At 36.5% G+C, this 20,616-nt stretch overlaps 1 protein-coding gene across 11 annotated transcripts in view; it reads right to left on the minus strand.

The window, feature by feature from the left end:
* SOX6 (SRY-box transcription factor 6) overlaps positions 1 to 20,616 on the minus strand; it is a 378,055-nt gene that overhangs the window by 226,575 nt on the left and 130,864 nt on the right. For all 11 annotated transcript variants that reach the window (XM_054200766.1, XM_054200763.1, XM_054200768.1 and 8 more), the window contains one exon: positions 8,795 to 9,038. In XM_054200766.1, the coding sequence (XP_054056741.1) occupies positions 8,795 to 9,034 (240 nt within the window). In that variant the 5' untranslated portion in view covers positions 9,035 to 9,038. The remainder of the gene's footprint in view (positions 1 to 8,794; positions 9,039 to 20,616) is intronic.

Here is a 20,616-nt window from a genome sequence, read left to right on the forward strand (position 1 = left end):
TCTCTTTGGGACCCTTGTAAGGGTTAAGGACAGACCAACAGTCTGGTGAACTGGATTCTCTGTTGGGAGGCTTAGAAATGAGGAGTGCGTGAGGCTGCAGATTTTAACAAGGAAACATCACAATTCCTTTACGGTGGCATTTATGTTTCTTGTAGGAAGCATAGATGCTGTCTCAAAGAGAGAAGCTCTCTGAAGGTGAGAAAAGAGGAGAACTCGGGAACTGCAACTACGGGCTGTACAAAATCAGGGTCATAGTGTTAGTTAGCAATTTAAGAGTAACTACCATCAACTTTGAAAGTTGACGACTGCAGTCCTACTCAATAGCCAGAGAGAAAACTGTTTCTGTAAGAGTTCAACTGAAATCACAGGATGAATGGCCAAGAAGAAGTAGAAAGCAAATATTACTAACATAAAATGTGTTAGCTGAATTGCTTATTTCCATGTGGATGAGGCTTTTCTGTTATAAAGGGATATTTATCTGTCTCTGCATTGAATGGGACACATGTAAACACCCCAGGAAAGTTGGATATCCAGAGTGGTTTTGATTCCAAGTACTAGAGGCATGCTGGCACTTGGAACTAGTCTGGAGTTAACATATAATGAAAGCAAATGTTTACAAAATCATTTCCAATCACTACATTAAATAAGGTTTCCCATTTTGAGGAATTTAATTAAATAGAATTAAGAGAAATTAAAAATCTAAGTGATCATTTCCAATTCTCATCCGATTAAGACAAAAACAAAAGTTTTATTAAGAAAGAGTTATTTAAATCCAAGGCTTGAGAATGACTGCTATGAGCTATTGAGAAAACATCATTTGTAAAGTCTCAGCAAATTATGCTAGTGGGAGGGCAAATGGCAAGTAATGGAATAAAACCTCAAGTCTTTAACTCAGCGTTTACTCTGATAAAACTTACACTGTTTTCACTGCCAAAGTATAGGCTGAATACAATCTGTAAAAGGCTTGTAGTTCATATTTTATACACATCAAAAACCTCAAGAGGAAACAATACAAGCGTAAGCACTAGCTCTATGCCAAGAAATAATATGCTAAATGAAGAAGAAAAAGAGGAAAATAACTATAGTGTAGATCAAAGGTTTAAAAATAAGAAAACACAATAATGAGACATACATGATATGAATATGACCCTACGAATAGGCCACTGCAAGACTAGATATCTGTTTGGAAGGAATAGTCAGGGACTTTTTGTTTGATGTAAAATATGACCACTTAATTGCAGCAATCCCTTCATACTCAGTTGTGTTGCAGCAAACCAGACGAATCTCGGCACACCGGCTTTTGGGTAGAGAGATTTCAGAAGGTTACAATTTTTCAACTATGTGATTTAAACCCTTCTCGTTACAAAGGAGAAAATCTGTGAAAAATGTTGACAGGCATTTTGCTCCATTCCAGAATAGAATATCACCTCAAAATTCTTAAATACAATGACCAATCATTTCTATATGGCAATCAACTCACCCACAAATGATATGCATAAACTCATGCGTGCTTTTCTAAGAGTTAGATGCTAAGGATTTCCTTAATTGTCCAAATACCATATATCCTAACTCCCTGTGCTTAGGTTTGGTAATAAATCACAACAATATTAAGACCGTATGCCCTGGACTTTGGTTAAATGCTCTTGCTAAGGAAAAAGTAATGGTCAACCATTTACAAAATTAGTATTTAGACTTATATTGTCATCTAAACTGAAACTGAAGATGCATTGTGATCAGTCGCAGCTGATGAGTACTGTTTACCTTTTGGGTAAATAAAGACACATATTTTGTGATGTATGCTTGTCAGAAGATGCCAAATAAAACAAGGATTGTGTGGCTTGGATATTCCAGACCACTTTGTATATATCCAACTTCCTCCTATTAGGTCGTCTTAGTTGTCCGACTTATAACTAGATCCATTGTAAACATCAAAATAAAATTTGTATTTATGTTTTTAGCAATATCAAATGCACACGGAAATACTTCTCTGTATATAGTTACATGACACGTATTACATGCTTTATGTTTCCCTTTTAGCATTTGTGGAGGAATGCATGCAGGAAACCAGCCTGCTGCATAGACTACTTGTATTTCTTTAAGGTAAACACTGATGAAACATTTGGAAGATTGAAATAAAAACAAGACATTTATGAGACATAAAGGTATCACATAAAACTGTTGTGAATTACAATAACATTGGCTGAGTCCCAGAACAGATAATCCTTATAAACATGCAGGAATGTTGTAAACTGTATATGAATGTCAGTGATACAGTACATTAGGAGGTTCGTATTACACTTGGTGCTGTGTAAGTCTCAGTCCCTGGATTTTTCATGGCCTCAAAGATTAAAATAAATATATGTAGTATCTTTCCTTCCTCCATGAAGACATTTTATGTACACAGTTTTATTATGCTGAACAAAGATACCAAAGTCTGTTTTTTCTTGAGCTGTCAAAGTACAAAAGAAATGCAAAAAGTCCTTGCACAGATGTAGTAAAGTGCTGGATTTTATCTTTTGGCAGGTGCTCAATATGCAGCCCACATAATCACATGTTAATGACTGGAGTGTGTTAATCAGCATGCATACCTGATTCCTTCTTGCCCAAGGAAAAAAAAAATTTAACAATTTAGAGCGTGTTAATGCTTCTACTTTTGAAAAAATTCATGTCAATATACAGAAGTGAATTAAAAACTTTGCAGAAATTGCTTTATAAGAAATAGGAAATGTTAAAAATGACAGAAAGGAATAAAATGACTACAGGTTTAGATGAACATAAACTACAAGTCTTTGGTGAAGAATTCAGGTGATGGTTAATGCTATTTAAACACAGTTCACCCTAGAATATAGGCAAAGGTTTAATATAGACCATGCATTTGGAAAAAATAAAAATTGTACAGCATCAAAATGAAAATAATACAAGTATAATAGGCATGACAAGAAGAGCCGCTATTTGATTCTTCTTCAAATAAAGTCAATTTTGTATTTCATCACCCCCATTAAGCACGTTATCCTGCACACTTTTAGGGAATTGTTTTATTATTTTTAACATGAAATGGAAACATTATTTTATGCTAAACCCAGTAAAACTAAGTCCTTGATCTTTCGAACCTTTAGACATGTGCTTAACATTATAGTTGTTGGTAGTCCTAATAAAGTCAAGTTAAGCACATACCTGAATGCTTTTTGAATCAAAATAATATGCTTGAAAAAAAATTATTTCTACCTTTTCTGCAATTTATTTCTCATAGGAAAATAAAATATCATATCAACTGCTTTTTCCACACCCTTTACTTTCAGCCAAAACTTTGCACCCATGCAATTAAATATTAAGGTATTTATCTCTTTAGTTAGATAAAACTTCTGATGCGCTACCTGGAATGCAGAAATAATATGACAAGCACAGTAGAACTGCTTTCTATCATCACAAAATTCAGATTTGTACATGTAAAAAACAGCTGCATGAGCAATTTCGCAGAATTGCTAGAGTTGAGGGCATTTATATTTGATGCATTTTATATGCTCATACCCAGCCCGTAAATGAACTAAAAATAAAATTTCAAAACATGTAATTGTATCTATAACTTTTGAAAATTTGAAGCCATGAATTTGTATAACAACAAATTCACAGTGTTTAGCATGTGTAAATGTTTTCCACTGATCTTTCCCAAAAACCTGAGTTTATTTTCCTTAAAGGGAAGAACTTTCAACAAGAGAAGTTAATAACAAGGGGGGGGGGGGGGAAGTGACAGGATTGTGCTTGTTTTATGTAGAGACACTGAAACCTTACCACCTTCAGGATACCACCTATTTCTGCTTTTCTGATGCCGGTAGTTTTGCTAAAACTATATAAAATTAAATTGATACTTGGTGATTTAAAAGGATTTTAAAAGGCACAGATACGTGTGGCATTAAGAGAGCTTCACTTTTCCTGCTGCATGCACAAATCTGCTCCCAGCACTGCTGAGACGTACGTGCAGACACAGTGGAAAGGTAGCGAGCCTTTCCCTCTCTTGGCAAGATGTCAACAAAAGACAGAGACTTGACATAATTATGAAATTTATGTCGATGATGCCATTTGAGATAAAATCCAATGAGATACATTTCATTTCTAAATCCAAGGGGTCTTTGGATGATGTTACAAAATGTACAGGGAAATGTAGCATATATTTGGAGGTAACTAACTTGTATTTGTAGGTGTGTATGTGTTTGTATTTCCTCAGTCACAGGGAAATAACACACATCCTTTAGACTCAACTTGCTGCTGTGGTTCCCTGTAACAGTCTCTCACTGCATCATTCCAAGTAACGGTAGAGGAAAAAGACGTGGATGCCCTCATTCTGTGCACGCACACGCTGTCTACATACCCTCTGTGGTGGTAGGCAGGGGAGGAACACCAGTGGGAAAAGAAAAGGAGTACAGTGACCATCGCAGTGATACATCATCATGTACAGTGATCGGCACAGTGCCTGCAAGTTCTTCACAAACCCTGTCACAAACCCCTAATTATTATATTGGGATTAGGGGTAGGAACAGAATTTTCCTCTCTTTTCTTTCTACTGTTGGGAGTGGGAATTCTGCAATTTGGAGAAAGATTCCAGATTTCTTTAGGTTAAAGCTGCTCGGATTTATTGTTCATGAGGCCCACATCTAGCCTTTAAAGCCATGGGAATACACCATCCCATTCCTCAAAGAAGACCAGGCCACTTTCCATCTAATTTTGTATGTTGGCACTGCTTTCTCTTGATACTTCAGAGCAAAAACAAAAAACCTTTGTAATTTACCTCACAAGATGTGCAGGGCTCTATATGAAGATAGGGACCGTTCCTGGTCCCCCAGTGAACAAAGCACAGATTATTATTCTCCATTTCTTTACTTATTTACTAGTAAATATATTCTTGGGATACAACAACTCAGTTACTATTAAATTTAGAAAAAAGTAAGTATTGTTGGCTTTCCCCCTCTCAAAATCTCTCAATGTGTTGTCCCAAGAGAGCCAGGCTTTGGATGCAATGTAAAAATTTGACTGTATTTCTTGCCTGCTATTCACTGTCCATGGGAGAAAGCAGGATATGTGCGTTATCTTAGTACCACTTTTGCCCTCTTCCCTACAGCTTACTGAAGCAAACAGATATGTCCTTAGCCAAAAAATAGATTTCATTTTCTAGTAGAACTATAGGCAGCAACAAATACCTACATGTCCAGGTATTTTTATATTAAGTTACAGTTAGAAACATCCATATAATGTTTTCAGCTCAGCAATATGAAATTACAGAAATCTTTTGGTTGTTTTATTTTCTCCCCACTGTAGCATCAAATTGGCTGGTGATACGATACTCGCAGTGTAAGTCATTACAGGTCTGACGTTACAGTTGTTACACATTGCTGAATCTGTCAAATGAAAAGGGAGCACAAAGGGAATTTCCAAATGCAGCTGCTATTTCCCATTTGTTAAATCCTTTTATTACACCATATAAGTACACAGCTGGGAAATACTATAGAGTGGGAGTTAAAACAAAATATTTTGGCTTCCAGACATTCAGAATACACAAAGGACCCAGTGGAAAGCAATGCCTGATATCAAAAGGGAGTGAAAGTTTGAAAACATTTCTAGCCAGTGTGTTTTTTTTATGATAATACACAATGTAGTTTAAAGGTATCTTATACTACAGAAAGTGCTGCATACCATAAATGTTGGGAAAAAACTCAATCTTTTTTTTTCAGTCAAATTGCCCTACTACAGTATCTTATTTTCACTTAATATCTGTATGGCCCTTGTAGCATGTTATGATGCATACTGTATGCTCTCACAAATTCCAGTGAACTCCTTAGTAGTTTTAAGGGCACAAAGGATGCAGGATTGTGCCCTTAATTAGATACCACATAAAAGAGAAATTTTTCCCTCCCCATATGCCGACACAGCATTCTTTGAATTTACTATCTTATAACCAGACAACACACATTATTGATGCATTTTAATGACAGCCCTACTGTCTTTACTTTTGTGTAAAAGGTATGAGCAGGTGCTTCTTCAAATCTGCTTTGAAAGGATCTGTCTGGGAAAGGTCAGAAAGCACTTACCTTCTGGGAATTTGGTTTTATTAAGTAGAAAAGCGGTTGCTACCACAGCACCTATCTCAAAAATTGCCCAACCCATCTTCTGGAATTTGTCTTTCTGGAAAGAAATTCCTATCTATCCTCCCTTAAAGGAGTATGAATTGCCTTCATTGGGAAAATTGCAGGCTCCTCTGAATTTTTTCTTAGCAATATTCATGTCTGCTTGGAGACTGAGGTGTTTCAGAGAAACTTTATGCAATTAATTGCAGCTTAAAGCTTTCCTCATGAAGGACACATATAAGGGAGAAAAAAAATAATTAAAAAAAAAAAAAAAGAAACAAGTGACCCTAAATGACAGTCCCTCAAGGAGCAAAAAAAAACGTTTTTCACTGCTTCACTTGTGATCTAACTAGTCATCTAACTCACCTAAACTGTAAATACACTGGGTCCTTGCTCTGTACATTTCAGATCTCTTTGAAGTGCAACCAAACAGCATGCCTTAGAACTTCAGTTTTCACTTCTAGCCAAGCCTTGTAAATTATACCCAGCTTTCAGCTGGGCAAAAAAAAAATCTATTTGATTTACCTGAGAGCTACCTAAATAAGGATGACATACATCCACCACCAGATTCAGCCCAATGGAATTGTGGAAACTCCTAATGATTCTCAGGACATTCATCTACATATATGATGGAATATTTACTGAAAAAAGAAGAGAGGAAAACCAGAGTGCTAAGTCACTCAAGCAAAGTTTATGCACCTGTTCTGAAACATGATAAGCTGGGTATCGATTCATGCCTGTCCAGAGGTACAGCGAGCATTGACATGACAGTGCAGCATCAAGAAAGGAAACCAAGATTGCACTCCATTGCTGTAAGTGTAAACCCACTTCAGAGCAATACAAATGAGAACAACTGATCATACTGCAAGGAATTCTGTCATTTTGGCATAAGCATTGCTCCAGGTCCAAGGAACAGCCTGAAGCAAAACCAAATGCACTGAGGGACTCCTAGAGGCTAGGAGTTCCTTTCTCTCTGGGACACAGAGGTATTTTATCAATGTTATCGGTGTCCTGAGACCGAAATTCCCAGAGCGCACATGCCTCTGCATGAATAGGAAAGCAGCTGATGAATTCATAGATTTATTTTTCTAGCAATCAACAAACTTGGTCAATACTTTCTAGTCTGCATCCAGGTTGTCTTGATAGCATAGAAGTTAAAATTATTCTGATACGCTTATTGCATGACTTGGGCAAAAGAGTGACCCTCCATCCAAAACGAGATTCCATCTGAGAATTCTGCATAGAAGCCATATATGCAATTTACAACCTACCTTGCCAAATTACTAACCTATAATTACTTTTCTTTAAAGCATTTTTACAGTTGAAATTTTGCCTTCTTCATGACAGTTGCCCGAATACTTAGGAATGTTTTAGGCCTGATAGAAAGTTCTGCACTGGCTTAAATTGTGCATTACAGATGAGGTACCATTTTTCTGGTTGGGTTTGATGTTTTGAATTAATTGGATTTTAGAAAGAAAAATGGCCGCTACATTAACAAAACAGATATTATTGTAGTGCTATTATTTAATTAACTCCAGGCATCATAATATGCGTGAAGTATTCCAGTATCTATGTTGATTAATGTTTTAGAATTATTTCTAGTCAAATTTGAAATAAGTTCATTATTGTTAGTGCTGCCAAAAAAAATTCTACAATTGTTTTTTAACCTTATTGAAAGCTGCTGATTTGTACTGGATAAAAAAAAAAGACTTGCTGAAAAAAAATCCACTCATAGACATTTAATAAAAATACAGAATAAATTTTATGAAAAGGCAGGGTATTCCTTCTAAACTAACTGTGTGAATTTAATGTCTGTGAAAGTCACTTTATGGAGTCTAGAATTATGATGTTCTAAATTTACAGAACACCTGGCTGCTCCACATACCTTAATTCTGTTCCTGAGGAACACATGCAAAGAAAATAAATTGACTGAGATGCTATGGCCGTTCAGTCTTCATTCAGTCTGCCCATTTATTGCAGAGTTTTGGGGATGCAGAGACAGAATTACAACTGCAAACTAATTTTATCTAGGCTACTGAAGAGAATACAGATAATAATTCTAACCATTGCTAACATCGCCTATGTACAAACTGGTGATCTAGAGAAGAAGAGCATGACGTAGTTACTCATAAACACCTGTCCCCTCCACAAAAAGTTGTAATTTCATATAAATACAGCAGGATGTTTGTGTCACCTAAAATGCCAGCTTCTTTGTTGTGGTGTAAAGCTATAACATTCTAGATTTGGTGGGTTCTATTTCTGAGAGACAAGTAAAAAAAAATACATTAAAGTGTCTTCCTTCAGCACGACACTTTGCAGATGACAAACAGTTGTGAGCTACATCCTCCTGTCAGAAATTAATGCTTGAATAGATGAGCTAGAGAGGTTATGACATAAATCAAGGTATGAATGAAAACATGATAAATAGATGCATTTCCTTTCGGAAAGTGAACTCATCAAATGACCTCATTCATATAGACCTGTATACTTAAGAAGATTATACAATTGTAATTTACAATTACACCATATTGATGTTGATCTATTACTAACACTGACACTTTAACATTTAAAAAGCTTTACACTTTGAAGGATTGTACTGAACATGTCTTTCAAAATGTAAGTGAACAGACTTTTATAATACTAATTTAGAAAGCCACTGTGAGAACTGTGAAACTCACCATTCTGTGTTGGGCTGAGATGACTCCATCCCACTCCGGGTCTTGTTGGATGGTCGTGACCAGAGTTGGTAGCTCCTCAGAGTGAGGTTTGTTGTGCATTACATTATGCAGAGGCAGGTGGGAGGTCGCATGCTGATCACTGTTGCCCTCTTCCTTGTCTCGGGATGCTAAATCCTGGGTCATTGTTTCCTCTCCATCAGCTGCACATGCAAATGGAGAGGTAGCCTGCTTGGAAGACATTCTTCTACAAAACAAGAACAGCAGACAAAAAGAAAGCATTGGTGTTAAAGGAAAAAAAAAAGAAGCTCAAAACAGTCCTCTAAACACTCCACACTTGCCTACAACAGTTAAAAATTATTCATATGTGGTCAACAAAAGTACTCCAAAAAGTACAGGTTTGGGGGATCTGGATCCAAAACACTGAGATAAAGTATTCATTAACGCCACGTCAAGGTCAGGGTTAAGTTATATGATGTCATTCTATTCATTTCGTCTTGTCAAACAATATAATTTTCTCCACCCATAAGAAGATAGTGATTTTATTCGTATTTTCATGTTGATTTTGCATAAGAGTTCAAGTCTTTAACTCTTAATCCGATGAGCAATCTGAAGGTTATAAGCAAACGTTTAAATGGGAGAGTCCATCATGCTTTCCTAACCTCATTCCTTGCAAGCAGAAGATGATTTCTACACAGATGAGAATTTTTAAATCCATTTCAAATTCTGCTAAGTCAGTCCCTTTGCTATTTGTTTAAAGCTGTATCTGCTCGTAACCTGTTTTTACAGGTTTTACTCAGGTTTACCTTTTGGAAAGTGTTTTGAGATGTTCATGTGAAAAGTGCTCTAAAACTGAATGGTTTATTGAATGGATGGATAATATGTGAGTAATCTTTTACAGTTTGAACTAAAATCTAAAATAATTATGTTTCATTTCATATTAGGCACTGAGTACAGGATACAGCTCAACAAATTACTTTAAATGACTTAAAAGTGTAATGAATAAATGCATTGATTTATGTTAAATGTCTTTTCCTAATAATGGCCTCTTACTACATCACGCATGCAAACACAGCTTTCACCACAGTTTCTCCACTTAGATGAAAATATAACTGACTTCAACTCAAAAATTTGAAAACACTTTGTTTAAAATTTCTAATAAGATTAACTGCAACTGTTAAAACAATCATTAATAAACCTGAAAGAAGACAGCTAAAATATATAAGCTATTTTCCCAGGGTTTAGTAACTTTAGAATATCCTTGACACTGAAATTGCTGAGAAACTAAGGAATACGATCTTCACCTTAATTGCTTTTTAACAATAATTGATTTCATACCATTTCTTTAAAAATGCACAAATCAGTTAACATAGGAAACCACATGAGCATTTTTCAAATTAGCAAATCATTAACTTGCTAGTACTGTTTCTACAGACAAATAAATACTGATTAAAGGGTCTGGAAATCTGAGACTAACAGTTAAATTTACAAATCTGTCACATGCTTTCATGAATATTACAGTGAAGGAAATATCAAGTGCAAAGAAAAATAATTAAGTTAATTCCAATTTAAACAGTAGTTTTTATGTAGCAGCCTGTGTTTCACATAGGATTTAACAGCTAATGCTAAATTTCTCACAATTAATGAGGGAGTTCAGATTTAGTATCCTACAGTGAAAAAAAAAATTAATATAGGATCAACTAATCTAATTATGTACAGTTCTATATGAAAGTATTACAAGCTTTGAAGTGCTTTGAAACATATTAAAACACTGATACCTATTTAGAATAACTATTCTGTAAATAGAGATAATCCTGCCTCTTAAACTCGATACTGGTGGGGAATAAAAGGTTTGCATTTTCTTTAGGGGAGCCTAAGTGTAAGTGGGAGTCTACTATTAATGTTGCCAATAAGCAGAACTGAGGAATTTAAACCGTGTGTTACATTCTTACTATGCTAAAGAATTTGTGTTGATGCTACAGAGAACGTGCCAAGAGTTCAGCAACCAGCATTATTGTACGTACTTCAAAAGGTTCTGGTTCGTAATTACTATGATCCAAGATAAAATAAAAGGTTTACTTTCCATTTTCTCATTAAAATAGTCATGTTAATGTAATCACTCACATGAAAATATAAGTCCACACTGTGTGCAATTTGAAAACGAGACATGAAAACTGAAAGTCACAGTAGAGGATTTTCCTTTCTTTCACCTTCTCAACAGATCTCATTCCTGTTTCAAACTGAACGAGCTTCTGTGAAAAGCAATAGCTATGGCTGTTTCTTCACCATAAATTAATCATGACACAAAACTAGAAATGAAAATGTCTCTTAAGAATAATTTCAACTACAAACTGCACCCATGAATAATAGTGCACAATCCTAATTAAACACAACTCTGCAGCTGCAAAAATAGGCTGAATCTGTCCAAAGCTACGAGTTGGCTTTAAAGGCTGGTTTGTTAGGGACTGTTTTCTTAAGGAAGGCTGGGCCCTCAGTCTTAATCAGCCAATAAATTATTTCCTGCAATTACATTAAATAGAAAATTATCTTCAAATTGGGAATGTTAATTGAAAATCAAAATTCAGACTGAAGTTTAGAAATTACATGCTGAATATAATTAGTCTAGAAAGGCTTCACCTCTATTTCATAAACAGGCTTTTGGTATTTCCTCAAGTGACCATTCAGTAAAGCTATCTACTGGTAATGCACTACAGAGGAACGCTTTTTCTTTGCCATGTATGCTAATATACTTTCCTCCTACTCATGATGTTTTAAACACAATTAAATAAAAATCTCTATTCATGTTCTGTTGTTTAAGTTGATTACATAGAGAAAAGGGGATTCTGTTAAGATTTAAAAAAAAGAAATTATACTGACAAAGTCACATTCACTAATAATCTCAAGACATGCCCACAACTTTTCTTTTGCACTAGACTAAGAGAACGGACCAAGAGCAGGGTTCAAATGCTTTCTAGTTCCACCTGCCCCTTTTCTCCACTGCTGCATTATGGTCAGACACGTTTTCACACTGCACTTTTTACTCAGCTACTTACAGTCCCGGGGCCTGAAAAGAAAGACAAGCTCAGGCAGGCCTCCCAGGCACTTGCTCTCCTCATGACATAATTTTTAGGGGTGTGATTCACTTCCATTTTCCCCCAAACCTTTGTTAAAACGGCGATATTGAGCACATTAATTACGGTCAGAGGTCAGCACTTAATGGTACCTTTCACGTTTTTGGTTGCTGGATTTTAAACATTGGGGTAAGAGGGACAGAGATGTAGGACCCTGCTAGATTAAGCCCCCCACCTTCTTTTCCCAGCACAATCATTAACTCAATCAATATACCTTATGTGAACAGGTCTTCTGAGGGTGCCAGGTTATGCACCAAATATTGATTATGCCTGGGTTTATAATCAGTAAAACAGAGTAAATATAAACTCTGCAACTGGGTGTTATCCAGTCAATTACTTCACGCAGGTTTTTACTCGTTACCTGTTTGGTTTTACTTAAATGGGAGAATTCTGCACACAGAACTCCATCAGGTCCAAAGGCAGAGTTCGGCCAATAACCCCAAGGTCTCCTCAAATTCAAAGGGAGAAGAATCTGGCCCATTTGAGTAGTTTAGGTTCACGATAACATTAAACCGTAGAAAGGGTTGTTGTGTTAAAATGTTTTAATGTTAAAATATGAGTATGAATAGTAGTCAAATTTTAAGCCATAATAAGTTCCCAATTTTACATTTCAAATATTCAAAATGCATTTGCTAAAATTCCTGGCAAGAGGAAAAAAAGTAATATTCGTAAAAAATAAGGCTTGTAGAAGGTATCAGAAATTTACTAATTTCCACTATAATTTATTTTATTTTTTCTCCTATTATCAATTAAATTCACTCGAATGATTTTTAAAAAAGTTTCTGATAAAAAATATCTCTCTAGTTATAACCCCTGCAAACAGGGGTTTATAATGGAAGTGCTGACACAACCCTAACTACAGCAGCGCAAATGGTGCCGCTATAATACACAAAATCAAGTTCTATTATTCTAAACTATCCTCGCTCGGGGGGTTTTCTTTACTGTGCTCCCAGACAAACTGCTGAAGCATGAAAAATTTAAATGCAATCAAGTGGGTCCAATTCTACTTTACTAGAACAAGTGTCTACAGTGGTACAATCTTAAAAGAAGATGCAACAGATTTGTTTGGTGCTTTTCTTTCTTTTTTCTTTTTTAGCTGTTTATTTATAATACTGTGCAGTGGAGATAAAATAAGAGAGGAAATTACACTCACATTATATCAGTATATTGATTACACAGCACACAATCAGAAAGAAAACTACATTGTGAAATTGTTGCTTTGGTTAAATGGACAGATTAGCTGAACACAGCAATCACTAAAGGTGGAAAATATACCTAATGGGTATGGAAAAAAAAGTTGAAAAAGGCCCTAATTATCTGAAGTCCTATCACCTACTCAACTTTAAGAATTAAATAAATCTTGATTTGGATTTTCCAAAACTAGAATAAATTCTGTCTCATTCTGAAGCCAAGACAGAAAAAGAATGGGACCATTTGTCAAAACCTCAGTAAAGCCGAGGAATTGGACCCAACTGCAGTCAGCCTCGATACCGAGGTAGTAAAGCCAAAATTGAACTGCTAAGGGTTTTTTACCTATGTAAAACTAAACACAGTCCCAAACAGCTCTACTCTATATATCCGACGTGATTTTTTATTTTAATCCAGAGAAGAAATTCCCTCTGCTCTAATGATGGTTGTCAGACAGATTCTCAAAACATCATTTTTCCTTTTTTCCTACAGTTTGCATTTTACCTTTCTCAATACAAATAATAATTTTTTTTTTTTTGGTCTAAGGCTTTTCTACAGTCTCAAATTCTTCAAACAATGTATATCTTCTTTTTCAAAACAATTAGATGATATTCCTGACATGAAAGGCTCCCAAAAGCCTAAACTCTTCCACCCCTGCTGACTGCTCAAATGATTAAACGTTACAGTGGAAATTATGCCTGGACCTGGAGTTTTAGCTGCTAGACATTTTAGAATCAAGACACAAAGTGTTAACACAGATAACAACAATGTGATAGCCCAGACACTATTTCAGAAACATATAAACTAAGCAATAACAACGAGATATATGGCAAAGCAGACTTGTAGTTGGCCGGAGACTCTAGTTTCTGCTCTGCTCCACCCTCACAAAGCATTCATAAACCTAAAGGCATGTCTACACTGCAGCCACATAAATGACTGCTTTGTAATGCCGAGGTATCCAAACTAATTTTAAACAAGCTCGTTTCTGATAGCGCTCCAACTACAGTAGCGTGGTACTCAGATGGACTAATTCATCCTGCTTTAGTGACTGCAGTAGAGACATAACCCAGGTCTACAGCTCCAACAGTAGATTGGAATCAGATTAGATTAGAAATACATTCGCTTACAGAGCTTTTATGAACAGTCCCCATTCCTTTTCCCCAAAGTGCCAGATTAAAGTACTTAAGTGCATGATTAACTGTAAGTATGCAAGCAGTCGACTAATTTCAAATTGGACTACTCGGTTTCAAAAAGTTAAGCACATGTCTAAGTGCTTTGGTGACTCCAGAACTAAATAGATTAAGGACGTACTCATAACCTTTTAAATATTTCCTTCTACACTTCTATGCTAACCTGGTGTTCACGAAAACTTAAATTCAGCCACAGGATCTCAGCCACACCTCCCTCCCCACCTTCTAAAAGAGCAACAAATGTGCACACTCCTCTCATAATATTAAACGTGACTTACTGGATCCTCCCTTACAAATCGGCACTCATTTTTGGGTCAAATTAAATGCATTGTATACTCTTCTTTGCCTGCACTGCCCACAGTCTCCTCCTCTCTCATACTTAGATGGCACACCTCAAAACTTGGTGGTCCCGTGTCTTTCATGGATCCTCAAACCCCTTCTGAAAATCAAGAGTGTCCTTTATGCAATCTATTTTGCAGTGCAAGTTCACCTATACAAGCACAGGCCTGATGTGGAACGGGGTACGCTGACATAGTTACATAGAATTTACTGGAACAACTTCCTTTTTTCTAGCTGCAAACCAGTTTAGCTTATTTTAAACATTCAGGAAAACTGATCTTTATTTTTGCTGTATTAAGATACCAGTTACGGTAGTGTTCAGACAGACTTAAAGAAAAATGAAAACGCTTTGCCAATAGCCAAAATATTTCGCAGCTCTGCCCCTGTAAAACAATGTTATGTAGGCATAACTTAGTAACGTAATTCATTGTAAATCTACTGCCGTAATCTGTCTGCCATTTTAGAATAAACAGTTATTTCCTAAAATTATGAAATTTCATATCTGTTTTCAAGGAGCCTTGGTAACACAAATGAACCGTTAGTAAAAGATTCCATTCTCCTGGGGCCCCACGCCCCGACACGGATCCCTCTGCACAAACCCCGTATCAATTGACGAGGCAGCAACGGGAGATAAACGCCCGGGTTCCGCTCCTGGCTCTGGCTCTGAGTCACAGCAAGGCCTTAGGCCAATCAGCTCAACTCCCTCAAGCTCTTCCTTGGCTTCATTTTGCAGGAATACTACGAGAAGTAGTTACATACAGATCATAAACAGCCTGGCAAGATTAGAGAGTTTATGGCAGTCCCAGGAATCACCTTGGAAATAAAAGTGGGGAGGGCGGAGGAGGGGGTGAGGAGAAGGGATGGAAGATACGATTCAAGAAATGACAGCTATAACATTAACCAAGCACCCAAATCGCTAGCCGAAATAAGCATCAAGCGAAGCAATACACCCACGGCTTCCAAGATACACACTCAGCTATTCTTGCATTTGTTTTTCCAATCCAGATAAATTACACTTCTGCTAATAGATATGAATCCAAATCACAAAGTTTGACTTCAGATTCAGACTTCCTCAAAGCTCAGAGAGCTTGGAACAATTTTTATGGTATTTCTTCTCATTTGTAATCATACCATGTGAGAGCTAAACAGTTCTTGGAACTTTTTTGGAAAGCCTTTCTCTTACATTCTGTCATTATAGTGACCTTCTCAGCCATGCAGCCACAGTAAAATACTGTGGTTAGGGCACAAGTTCCTTTCTATCCATCCAGTTGTCAGACACATTAAAACGGATGCAACGAAACAGCCTCGCAGCCCCTGGTGCCTTTTCAGTGAAAATCCAAAGTATTTATTTGGATTCACAAAATGCCAAAAATATAACCTACCTTTCTAGTTAAATGTTCTATTCTCTTTATTAACTACCAGGAGCTTTCACTGAAAATGCCTAAGGTGAACTCACATTGAATGCAGTAAAGGGCAGTGAAAGAATAGTCATTTAGCACCTGGGATGTGCTCATCTTCAGTCACCGTAGTTAATATTTTCTATAGTTTATATTTAGCTGACAATATTGCTGTCGCTTTATTTAAACAGCTTGAGACTGTTCTTTGGACTGGAGCTCATATGCCCTGGAATGCTTTGACTCATGAATTGTTTCTCCTGATAATGTTACATCACGTAACCACCTCTGTTTAATTGGTTGGTATTAGCTTCTCAGTGATGACTGCCTTTAAAGTCCTATGACTACGCCATGTGTCTCTGGATATCCAATTTCTTACTGTTGGAAAAAGAAAAAGAAAAAAGGCAGTACTGACTTCCAGTTATCTTTCCCAATAACTATGGGAACAAGAGTGAGCGTGCCAAGAATTTATCCATCAGCAACTTATTAGGATTTGTTTTTTTAGGCAGCAAGGAAAAGAATATACAATATAAATAAAAGCAATCATTAACAATAAAATTTAAAAACAATGGTTGCTATAAATAAGCATTAATTCACATATTTTTATGGAATAGAATGATTTAATTGTTTAGCTGAACGATTATATAAATGGTTTTGATAAAGGATGCCTAAAAATACTAAGAGAAATTTATTTTAGCATGCTTAGACTTCGAGTTGAGACTTCATACAAAAGACAAGAATACATTTTTTTTTCCCTTAGAAAGCCAGTTAAGAACTTGTTCTAATAGCTAGAAATCTTCCCGACGACACTTAAACCCGACGGGCGTAAGTTCCTGAAAGGTTCATTAAATCCTTTCAATACTCTATGAGATACATACACCAATGGTAAGATACAGTATTCTTACATTTTTTCCTCCTACAGTTAATTTGCAGGAGGTGCTTAAGAGTCCATGTAATGAGTTAAACAGTTATTTTTCAGTCCTACAGGTGTGAAAACAAAAGGTCACGTGCCATTTCTCTGCACCCCCTAACTCAGAACTGAAATATTTTATCTACAGTCAGATTTCTCTCCCCCTCCTTCCCCGTTCTCCTTACTTTTGCTTCTCATTTTTAAGTCAAATAGATGCCCTCAGTAGACAGTGAAATGAAGTATCAATTTCAGGCTCACCTGTAGCCAGTTGCACTAAACCACCTAATTAGTACTTCCATGTAACATGAAACAATGCCTCTGCAGCTCAACTACGGATTGTCTCTTTAATAAAAACCTTCACTACAAGCCTAAAAACATTTCTAGCAGGCAAAATATTCCTGATTCAGTAGAGGTTACGCAAGCATCAAAGCACTTAAATATAGGTGCCAAACCACATTGCCAGGAGCTCTCAGTACTGTGAGGTACTGTTACCTGACAGCTTGGTGAATATAAAATTACTTGTTTCTCCAACTGAAGACAATCAAATTGTCACCTTCCATTGTAATAATGCACAACTAGGGATCAGCGAAGTGCCAACATAATTACCAGGAAAAAAACAAAACATAACAAAAATATCAAATCTAAATTTCTTTAAAGGGTAAACATACCCATCTGGTTATTCACAAAGAAAGGGAGGAGGGATTTTATTTGTACTATCAAATATCCCCGTGTTATTTAGCAATAAGATTTATATGCCTTTCATTAAGTGAAAAAGAAAAACAGCTAAAGGAGGTGATTCACGAAATACTAAAAATAAACACGGGTCAGAACCGTGCTGGGATGCTACTTCTGCATGTTTAGAGTACTGCAAGTGTCATCAGAGAAGCTAGGGACCCGCATACGTATCTGCATTGCTGTTATTATAAACTCATATATGTGAGGATTCATAAAAATTAATTCTAACTGGCACATGGCATACTTTGGCACAAGCTATGCATGACGTGCCACTTTTATTTGTTTATTTAAATGACTTCATTCTAAGAACCGAAAATGAAGTTTGAACTGCAGACTGTTTCAAAACTGGGACTTTCAGGATATTAAAAACCTGAGGAAAACCTTTGAAGGGGGTAATCTGAATACACAAGAACTAAAATTTTCACCATATATTTCTTTAGGCTATTCTTCAAGTGGCCTACATATTCAGGAGTAAAATTTGCATTTTGGTGATGCAGAGATCTCATAACCAGAAATTGTGCTTTATATCTATAGTAGCTCTGGGCATCCTATAAAATATAAAAGAGTGTCCTAGGTAGGATACATACTTGAAAAAAAAAATTGCATCTGGTTCATAGAAACGAAGCTAAAATTAAATTCTTCTTGGAAAACTTGCATTGCTGAGTGATATCATGGATTACCTTTTCGGTATCAATATTACAGTCACTACCAATTCATACACAAAGTTCTTGTACATTTATTGATCTAAATGCACATGACCTTTGCATACTTTTTAAAGCTTCACCAGCGCTGGAGGAGTTACAAAAGAAGAGAGAAAAGCAAAATATGCAAAGATGAGAATCAGTCTTTGACATTGTTTTTTCTCCGAAGGAATATTCAAGAATGGCAGTAAAGGGACAAGCAGTTTTTTTCCACCCTGCACAATTGCACCAGAGCCAGATGTAATTCTAACCATTGCGGATAGAGCAGGCACAAGGACTGCTTAAATATGTTGTTAGCCTTGCAGGAGAGGTTAAGGAAAAGATGCAGGCTCCACATAACCAGGAACACCTCCTGCGTCTTGTCTTAGCCGTTGCATCCCCAGGAGCTCAGGTGCAGCACCGAAAGGCTGGACTTTCCAAGCCTTTCCAATAGCCAAAACTGCTGGCAGGTTTTGGCCATTGATGCTTGCTCTTGTGCGTGACAGTGTATCATACGACACAGCACCTTCTTTTCCACTGTATTAGAATATTGATACACTCTAGCTGGCATTCCCAATTGTGGCATTGTTTTCAAGGGGATAAGCAGCAAATTTAGGAGGTCAGATTGGGATATGGGTCAGTGGGAACAGAGGAAGAAAGGAAGGTAGCAAAGACTCACAACATTTTTGAAGTCACAAGCATTTTGATCAGACAAAACAATACTAGACAAAACGCCCCGCTTTCTGCAACTTTGAGAAATTGTAATTTTTGTTAGAGTCCTTACAAACAGGCTTTTACAAATCAGCATTGTGCACAATATTTCTTTGTTTTGAACTAAGACTTGCACAATATGATCCTTAGGTATGTGCACAATGGGAACCCTAAAATGTGTTTACAGACCCCTGCAGGAACCACCTCATTTACCAGTGAGCTGCAGCTACTACTGGGATAAAGGACAGGGTAGTCTGAAGCAGCATAATGTTCAGAAGAAGATGACAGGGGATACTATGCCTAGCTGACACTACCCGGGAACTATTTCAGAAATATCCCTGTTTGATTGACAATGTGGCCAAGAACAACACTGTGCAACTTCCCTCCTTCTCCCCGCAAGCCCTCCAGTGCTTGGGCCGTGCAAGTTTTCATGGGGGGGAGTAGGTGGGGCCCTTTTTTCTTAACGTTAATTTACTTCAATATGAAAACATGGAGACAAAAGATAAATAATTGCAACAGTCTAGGAGTTCAAATAAAGTAAAACAAAACATTACCTCCTCTATTAATTAGGGTAATCAGTTGCCATTAAGAAGTGCAAACAATTTAAAGTTCCATTTATTGAGACTTTGAACCTCCTGTCCTTTCAAAAGATCCACAGATGAAATCTCTACCAATTTTAACTGCCTTTAAAAAAATTAAATTAGAATAACTAATAAATAAACTAGAATAACTAATAGATTATAATAACTAAGACATTGTTATTCATAGTCTAATTCTTAGCATGACAGGCTTAAAAATATCAAGTATTTTCACTGTTATTTAGTAAAAAAAAAAAACCAAAATCATTGTTTAATATTAACCAGTTTCCCAATGCAAGTTTTTTATTTTTAAGGAATTCATTAAGGTATTTGGACTCAGCACTGAAAACAATCAGGGAACATTAGAAAGTAATTGTCACAGGTAAAACTTACACCGCTTCATCATTCAGCTTGGAGAAATGAAGCAGCGTGCACTTCTCTGCATACAGAGCTCTGAAACTGCACCGATTGCAAAGGAAACTACAAACTCTCCCTATCTTTTGGTTTCAGTTCTGCATAGCACCACAAAATTGTTAGGAAAAAATAATTTGCAATAACTGAAGATCCTCAACTATCCTGTTTTCATGGAAGATTATGGCATACAGCATCTGATCTCTAACAAGGAGAAGGAAACGTGCATAGCAAAATCAATCGTAAGGGTAAAGGTGAAGAGTGCCCAGGCTCTGAATTAATTGCTCCACATTTCCAAGTGCTCAAAGTTCCATGTTAGTATTTTTAAAGGTGCCAAAGAACACCACGAAGCACGACTATCAGAATACAAAGAAAAACACAAACCAGCACGTGAACCAAACGCCCAGTCAAATGGACCTCTCCCCTAATAATTAGAAAGTAAAAAAATAAATGTCTAAAATGCAAACTTAAAATACCGTCAGTGATTTAAAACATTTTTGCCATTAGCATTTAAATTCAGTTAGATCCCTTCAAAGTCATTTTAGCTAAAAGACTGAA

The sequence above is a fragment of the Rissa tridactyla genome, chromosome 4 (genome assembly GCF_028500815.1).
Source record: "Rissa tridactyla isolate bRisTri1 chromosome 4, bRisTri1.patW.cur.20221130, whole genome shotgun sequence".
In the NCBI taxonomy this organism is placed as follows: domain Eukaryota; kingdom Metazoa; phylum Chordata; class Aves; order Charadriiformes; family Laridae; genus Rissa; species Rissa tridactyla.